At 45.4% G+C, this 8,216-nt stretch overlaps 1 protein-coding gene across 2 annotated transcripts in view; it reads left to right on the forward strand.

The window, feature by feature from the left end:
• Window positions 1-8,216, forward strand: part of LOC134101466 (PALM2-AKAP2 fusion protein) — a 112,058-nt gene that overhangs the window by 80,295 nt on the left and 23,547 nt on the right. The window contains exon 1 of one of the 2 annotated variants that reach the window (XM_062555179.1): window positions 1,687-1,845. The exons of the other annotated variant lie outside the window; for it this stretch is intronic. Coding sequence (XP_062411163.1) covers window positions 1,786-1,845 — 60 coding nt within the window. The 5' untranslated portion in view covers window positions 1,687-1,785. Of the gene's footprint in view, window positions 1-1,686; window positions 1,846-8,216 lie in introns of those variants that run through there. 2 annotated transcript variants of the gene reach the window in all.

Below are 8,216 nucleotides of genomic sequence, written 5' to 3' on the forward strand. Positions count from 1 at the left end.
CTGTTAAGATGTAGGTCTACTATGGACATTTGCTAGGAGCTCCTGAAACAGACATTTCTCATTGCATTTGACACAGTACTGAGGAATTCCCAGCATGTAGTCCTTGGACAGCCAAGTCCTCTTCCTTCTGTGCGTGTACATGCACATGTGTGTGTGTGGCTGAACACATGGTCCCTGCCGTTGCCGAATATTTTCAGCTGTCCGTAAGTTTCACTGGCGAAGCATCCCGTCCCGCTGTCCCCGTCTTCCCTCTGCGGCGCGGTCTGATGATGCGTCAGACAGCTGGCCAGACACCTGTGTCCTCTGAGCCACCAGGAACAGTGCAGACGCTGCAAGCTGTATGAATTATGCAAGGGTGCATGGACAGCATGATGTCTAATGGTTTGTGAGCAGTTTAAACAAGGCTGTGTCAAAGGAGGCCATTTTTCTTCAGTGTTATTTTGAATTTGAGGTTTACTGTCTTTGTATATAGTGCATAACAGTAGTATTATATATATATATATATATATATATATATATATATATATATTCAAATTCAGTAAACCTCAAATTTAAAACTTAAACAAATGGCTTAAAGTGACACAATGCAATTATTTTACCTTACTCCAAACCTGGCTTCAAACTCATTTTGAAGCTACGATGACTTACGATACAGAGAAAAAAGTCTCTGGCATTGCCAGTGTGTGTCTGGAACACTTGATATTGCACTGTGTAACATTTTTGATTGGGAAGGACCCATTTTTGCTGTCTTTACTATATACTGTATATGGGGAATAATGGTTATGCTTTAATGGACTGCACAACAGCGAAGTGAACTCATAGGGGTCAGTCTGTGTGTTGTACCAGTACACGTTTGTCATAACATTGTTCCTGAAAATCCTGTAGCTGTCCATTTAGTGTGTGTTCTTGAACACACTCCTGAGTCCTGGCTCTGTAAAGAGGAAACAAGCATTCCAGCCAATCCACATGCTGCCTCAGCAGCACTGATGGGAGGGGCATTATGTGATTGGCTGTTGATCTTAAATATCAACAACCTTTTGCTATAATTGTGGTCTCCATCTTTGATACAAACAGGCAAAGTTTGAAAATGTAAAGAGTTTCCCACAGGCATTCAAAGCAAGTACAGAACTAGGCAAGTTGAAAAACTCTAAGACCTTTGATGACGGCGGCCATCAAATCTGTAGGCTACTGGACTTCCTTTCTTCAGGTCCACTGCACTTGACTTTGGCACTTAAACAAGCGGAGACAAGCAAATCATGACACAGGTGACTGGATATGACCTGTCTTGCTCCTCCAGCAGTTTGACCTTTAACCCTGGCTATGAGCCCTCCCTCTCACCTGGAGGAGGGGGTGAGCTTCTCACGTCGACCTGACGGAACACATTACCAGGACAGGGCGGGTTAAGCAGGTCACTGTGCCAATGCAGTGTTTGGCTCGCAAACCCATCCCTCTCGCCGAGACCTAGAGAGCCATATAATTGACTTTGAAGCTAAGCTCATTTCCAGATCAGGAGGCTCCCATGAATGACTCTGTGCTGGGCTCTGCCAGTCCTGCTTCTGCTGCTGCTGCTGCTGCTGTCCAGGAGGCTGCTGTGCTGTTCTGGAAGCGTTAGAGGAATGTGCGCACTCCTGATGTCGCAGAGCCTTTGTTTTTCTCCGTGCAGAGGAGGCACTCGCTGTTTGATAGAGTTAATTAAAGGAGATAACAAGCTCGGCGTCAAAGCATGCACAAAGAGGAGTTGATGCCATATAGCGCTGTGTGGTGAGCTGTGAGGAGAGAGCGAAGATGCTGAAGTACACGCCACCGTGGCAGGTCCTTTGTCTGTCCATGGAGAAAAGCTCACGGGTAAGAGCAGATATTTATGCATTTGGAGATACCTCTGTAAGATATATACAGTATGCGTTTTAAATGATGGATCTGATTATGTTGAGTGATAAGTTACGGCATTCATTTTATTTGAGCTACTTTTTGAGGAAGTAACTCTTTGTGGCTTCAACTGTGGCCATAAAGTACAATAGAAAAAGCGAACTTGTGAACCTGTACTTCCATGTTGTGCTAACCCAGCCATAAACTGTGACACATCTCCAGTCTGGTCTTAACCTTTCCTATATGGAACAAGTCAAGGCATCTTCAAAGTAGCTATTGAAAACTCTTGATGCGTTGCATTCAATGAATTCATTCCAATATTGAACAGTTTGACATGGACCAGCTGTACCAGTTGACATGCATGGCAGGTTAAGGATCTTATTCCCATATCCTACAGTAACTGTAAAAATACTGAGAGGTTTGTACGCAGATATACACCTCTCTGTGAAACATCTTGCGGAAATCAGGGCTCACTGACTGGGTCCTAACGGCAACAGCCACAACTCCAAATATAGATTTGTCAAGATGTGCTCCATTTCTCTCCGCCCCATGGGGACGGAGAAAGCAGGTTAGCCATGAGTTCCAGCACCATTCTGCGAGGGCCGAGGAAAAAGTGTCCGCAAGGCGAACACAGAGAACTTTTAACACAAGCTCACCTCAGATAGAGGTTGATTTTGGAGAGGATACGAGACCTGGGCAAGGACTGCTCAAATGTTTGATATCCGTCACAAAGTAATAAACTTTACCATAGGATTCCTCTCAGCTGTCCGATTCTATATGTTTGATCTCTATCAAAAAGTACTGTTCTGTATGATACTTCTCAGCTGTCCAATGGTCTGTTTGCGATATCCATCTCAATGTACTGAGCTTTACATTTTAATTTTCCTCAGCAGTCAGATGCTGTAGATGCAGTGTCCATTGCAAAGTACTGACCTGTACAATTTTAATTTACTTTATTAGACAGTAACAGTCCATTTTCATATAATGTTGCCAGCACTTTTTCACGCCTTTATGTATCGCACATATCAACATTTCAGTGTATCCCAAAAAAAAAAAACAATGTTATGCTTCATACTACTGTACATAAACCATTTTACCATGTTTCCTTAAACAGCCAGTTATCAGTATGTGTAGGGGAGAGGAAATGAGCTCTTGGCTGTTTTGTTTTTAGCCCATGCTACCTTGTGCCTGAGTGGTATGGTTGAGATTAGCGTTTGATCTCCAGCGAGTTGTCATGCCGATGGGAATGGTGTCATGGGAAGGGTGTTACCCTGCAGGAACTGGGGATAAGCATTAGCTCATGCACGGCCTGATCGTGGGGCACTCAGGATAGCCCTCCCTGTGGCCTAAGTGGTTGACAGCTGTACATCCTTAGGCTGCTACTCACATCCTCCTCCACCACCACCACCACCACCACCACCACCACCCACCTACTCCAGTTCTCCACCCATATGCCTCCATCCATGCACCTCAGTCCATACTCCTCCACCCATATTCACCTCCTCCATCCATACACCGACCATAGGCTACTTCTCTCCACTCATACTTCACTCCATACATCTCAACTCATAGCCTACACCTCTACACCCATATTCAATGCCTCCCTCCATCCATGCACCTCAGTCCATACTCCTCCACCCATACTCAACTCCTCCATCCATACATCTCAACCCTACTCGTCTCCACCCATACTCAGCTACTCCACCCATACCTATAGGCTACTTCTCTCCACCCATACTTCACTCCATACTGTACATCTCAACTCATAGCCTACACCTCTCCACCCATATTCAATGCCTCCATCCACGCACCACTATCCATACTCCGTACGTACACCTCCTCCCGTGCTTAACCTCCTCCAGTAATCTTCCATCCTTACTCCTCCACCTGTACTCTGCTACCAATACTCCCACACTTTTTCTATACTCTTCTACTGTTCCTCGGGTACTCCTCCATCTGTGTAACTACAATTAAAAGTGTAGAGACCCACTGTGTAGTAACACTTTGGATCGAACACACTGAAGACCACCCGACTGCAAGTGGCCCCAGTGAGTGCCTACCGTCCGTTGCCCATGATGACCCCTGTAATCTCAGTTAATTCCTTCTCCATTGACCAGGAAGGATGGCTCCCAGGCTCGTTTCTTAAGCCACTTACTGGTATTTAAGGAAAGGGATAGCTCGGCACGGCAAGAAGCCATAGACATGGGCTATCTGTGTCTGCCATAATGGTCCCCTGCTGTATCCCCTGTTGTTTTCTGCGTATCTGAGTAGATTTCCTATTCCACTTCTCAACACATCTGTGCTGAGTCAGCTAACATTAGCTAGCAGTCTCCTATGATGGGCTAACATCAGCTAGCAGTTTTCTGTGATGGGCTAACCTCCGCTTTCTTAAATTTCTCCTTGAGAATCAATAAAGTATCTATCTATTTAGCTACAGTAGCATTTTTCCACCACGGGGGAAGGCGAACGTTCGGAAAAGTGTGTCCCCTATGGGCGACTTTGAGGCTAGAAGTCAACCACTTGGAGCTACCGTAACATTCCATTGACCCCCATTAATTTTTGGGTCACTTTGACATAGCGTTGAGTGCAGGCAGGACTAGCTGGGACCTGGACACAAAGGAGTGCAGAACACACAAACACACAAGCACACTACAGCTGTAACAGGCATCCAACAAAAGTTCCTCTCAAATGTTTGTGCCATATCACACTGCACAACACTTTTGTCACATCACATCAATTGAAAACAAAATAATCAAACTGATTTTTGTCTAAAACTAAAACTCGCTCACATTGCATGCAGTCAGGACACGATATGATGCTAACATCAGTGTCCTGGTTTCCCCTCATGTAGTTTGCCTAACATCAGTCAGTAGTCTCCTTTGGCTGTTATCAGTCGTCTTGGCATTGACTCAAACAGCTACATCTCTATACATTGGCAATCAGTAAGGGTGGGATAAGTACCCCCCATCCCCACTCGTCTCCTCCTTAAATAGTTATCGGTTTTGGAGACATTTGTGGCATACACAAGCCAAGCCTGGAGCACTTCCACCATGCAGATATACATGAATGCACCCATCCATCGGTCCGTCCCCACACCACTATTCTCCCCCCTCTCCACCCCCCCTCCAGTGGGGCGTCATGCTGTTAGGCTATCAGAAACTGCTGACAGTAACCAGATGACCCCCCCCCCCCCCGCCCGCCTCCCCACCCCATCCTCTCCCCTGTCAGCTTGGACTGTGGACTGAGAGAGAGAGAGGCCATGGACAAACTGTCAGCTCTGTCTCCAGTGCTTTCTTCCCTTTGTGTCCCCCCTGTTGTTCGCCTGACTGATAGGTTTTCTAAAAACAGACACCTTGCCACCTTGTCGGGAGTCCCAGAGGTGGGCTGCTCACATTGTTGTAGTCCAATCCAGCTTGTCCTTACACAGATAAGCTAAAAAAAGGAGAGTGTGCTGGCCATGACTCTGTCAAGGTAACTGCCTGTATCTCTTTTCATATGTATGAGAGTGGAGATAAACAACTAGCAGTTTTCCTGTCAGTGCTGCAGCTGAGTTTTAAGCAGTCTATGTGTTTCCTCATCGTGCTGTAAAGATGGAGCCTGTGCTCTTCACATTCAGCCTCCTGTGAAAGCTACTCTAGCTGAATGGCTGTCACCGTCTAGACATCGTTCTGTATTTATGTGCCTCTGTGGATGGTGGAGCTACACAGGGGAGAGCATTCCTCTATTCTCTACACTTCTGTACTCTTCTAGTGATTTCCTCACAGATTCTGGGAAAATGTTTGACTTCTTTTTTTTCCACATTGTTTTGGATATTATGTTACCATACGGCTGTGTAAGCAATGGAAATTATTCAACATTGTACATCATACCGCACCCGCTTTTAGTACAGCAATTGTCATTTATGTTTTATGTTTTATGTATGTAATTGATGATCACATTTGTACTCTTACTCCTTATTAAATGAAGTCAAACATGGAACTGTTAACAGTATGCAGATGAGAATATTCCACATCTTTCATTGATTTCCACCCTCATAATGAGATATGGAGAAACACTGGCCCTCCTCTCCTCTCTGGCCTACTTTAGCTAGCTGAATGCTGTTCCCTTCTGGGTCTTGTCATTAGGTATTGATCAGTCTCCCTGGCCCAGTTCTGTGGAGGCTTCTCTCTCTCTCTCTCTCTCTCTCTCTCTCTCTCTCTCTCTCTCTCTCTCTCTCTCTCTCTATCTCTCTCTCTCTCTCTCTCTCTCTCTGTCATCTCATTCTCTCTCTTGTCTCTTTCAATTGCGGTCGTCATGTGTCACGTTAGTGCCTTCCTGTACATAAACAGCAAGACTGTTATTATGAGTATGAGTATAAATGACAGACTGAGTATGTACAAGTTCTGAGAGCATGATGAGTAGTCTTCATTACAACTGAATTACAGCATGTGTCTCATTATTTAAAAGGCACACCTTGTGATAGGCTACACTAGCCCCTTGGCACACATTATAATATACTTTCAACTCAGTGATGTAGAGGGATGAGATTTGTTTGAACATGTTCTTTAACCAGTTGCCTCTAGTAGGTAATAAATGATAAATGGAGATTATTGTTAGTCCTGGTGTTGTACACCTCCATGGGGTGACTGGCTCTGTATCCCCTTTGACATGTGAGGCTAGCTGCTAGCTGCCTGCAAATGAGGTTGTAACCATGGCGTCAGCTAATTGTGTCAGTATGATGTGTTTTTCGTGTAATGTGTGTGATTTCATTTATCCATTTTGTACCGTACATATTCAAGACTAAAACTGTGTCATACTGTACACCTGCCAGGAATTTTAGATATGTGGTCATTGTTTGGCCTAATATGCTGTTGCAAAGTTGATCCTAGACAGCAGTGGCTGCTCGAACGGATCCTGCCTCAAAACCTCAGTCCGATCGTGACTCCCTTTAGCTGCTACTGTATCCAGGTCTAATAGAGCAGTCGTGCAGCGGTGTCACCTAGAGTAGGCTGCTCTCTGATTGGACAACCAGCCATGCTTGTAATGATACCTTTCACTTTCCGCAGCGCTGGGCAGTGGTTGACCAGAAAGCAGAAACTTGTATTACTGGGAACTGAGCTGCCATGGAACCTGAATATTTTATGTGGAGAAAGCGGAAAGCTTGAAGGGATCCTTGAAAAGAAGCGTGCGCGCAGTAGACTGTGAAAGCAGTTCGCCGACTGCGAGCTACCATTCCCCCTCGAGTTGACATGATCCACTTTCATACCCTACTAAACTCAATGGCAAAGTGATCTGTGGAGAGCACTCTTGACACAGAAAAGGACAGCTCTTCTGGTTTATTGGTGAGCTGTGAATTAGGATATCCAGAGAGGGTTGCGCAGGAGTGGACTAGGCTACTGCAGGGAGTAGCCCATTCACTCAGGATACCACCACACCCTCAAATCAACATCCTCCGCACGGACGGAACTCTCCCTACATCTTATACATTGCACAGCACAGTGGATGCATTGTTCTCTTTAAGAACTCAGACTCTCTTCACAGTGGCTACTTATACGATGTCGGAGTGGAAATTCAGTCAAATACAATTGCTGCCAGCTCAAAATAATAACAATAATAATAATAATAATGGACATGCAATAATATCACGTGTAGTTACCGTTATTATTGTGCATTGCAAGCACTGTGCAGTAGCAGTAGTAGTCATGTTAGAAACAGTAGAAGTAGTAGTAATAGTAGTAGGCTAGTAGTAGTTGCGTGTGTTATAATGTGTAGCAATTGTAGTAGTAGTCCTAGTAGAAACAGTAGTACTGTAGTAGTCATAGTAGAAACAGTAGTAGCAGTAGTAGTAGTAGCAGTAGTAGTAGTAGTAGTATCAGTCGTAGGAGGAGTTGTGTGTGTTATAATGTGGCCTTCTGCTTCATGAATGGCTTGTTGGAATTCCCTCACAGTGACTGAGCCTTCGCTCAGATGATCTGATAGCTGCGGTGTGAAAGATTCAGAGCGTGTTGTTTTCAGTCGCGCGGCGCGCTGCTCTGCTAACCTGTAGCCGTGCCACTCACACTCTCGACACTCTCTGCCTTTTTCTGAGGACACACACACGCAGCTGTCTTGTTTGTTTACATGCACTGCACTCACACTGAACAATAAACAACCACTGAACAATAAGCACAAGAAGTTTTGCCACTGGGTGAATCACTCACCCAGTTAAAGAACCGCTGGACAAGGGCAGTGAGCCGCTGCACAGTCCCTGGAGAGGAGGCACCAATGGGGCAGCCGTGGTGTACTGGTTAGCGCATCGGGCTTGTAACCGAAGGGTTGCCGGTTCGATCCCCGACCAGTCCACCACGGCTGAAGTGCCCTTGAGCAAGGCA

Source organism: Sardina pilchardus, chromosome 14 (assembly GCF_963854185.1).
Source record: "Sardina pilchardus chromosome 14, fSarPil1.1, whole genome shotgun sequence".
NCBI classification, from domain to species: Eukaryota; Metazoa; Chordata; class Actinopteri; order Clupeiformes; family Clupeidae; genus Sardina; species Sardina pilchardus.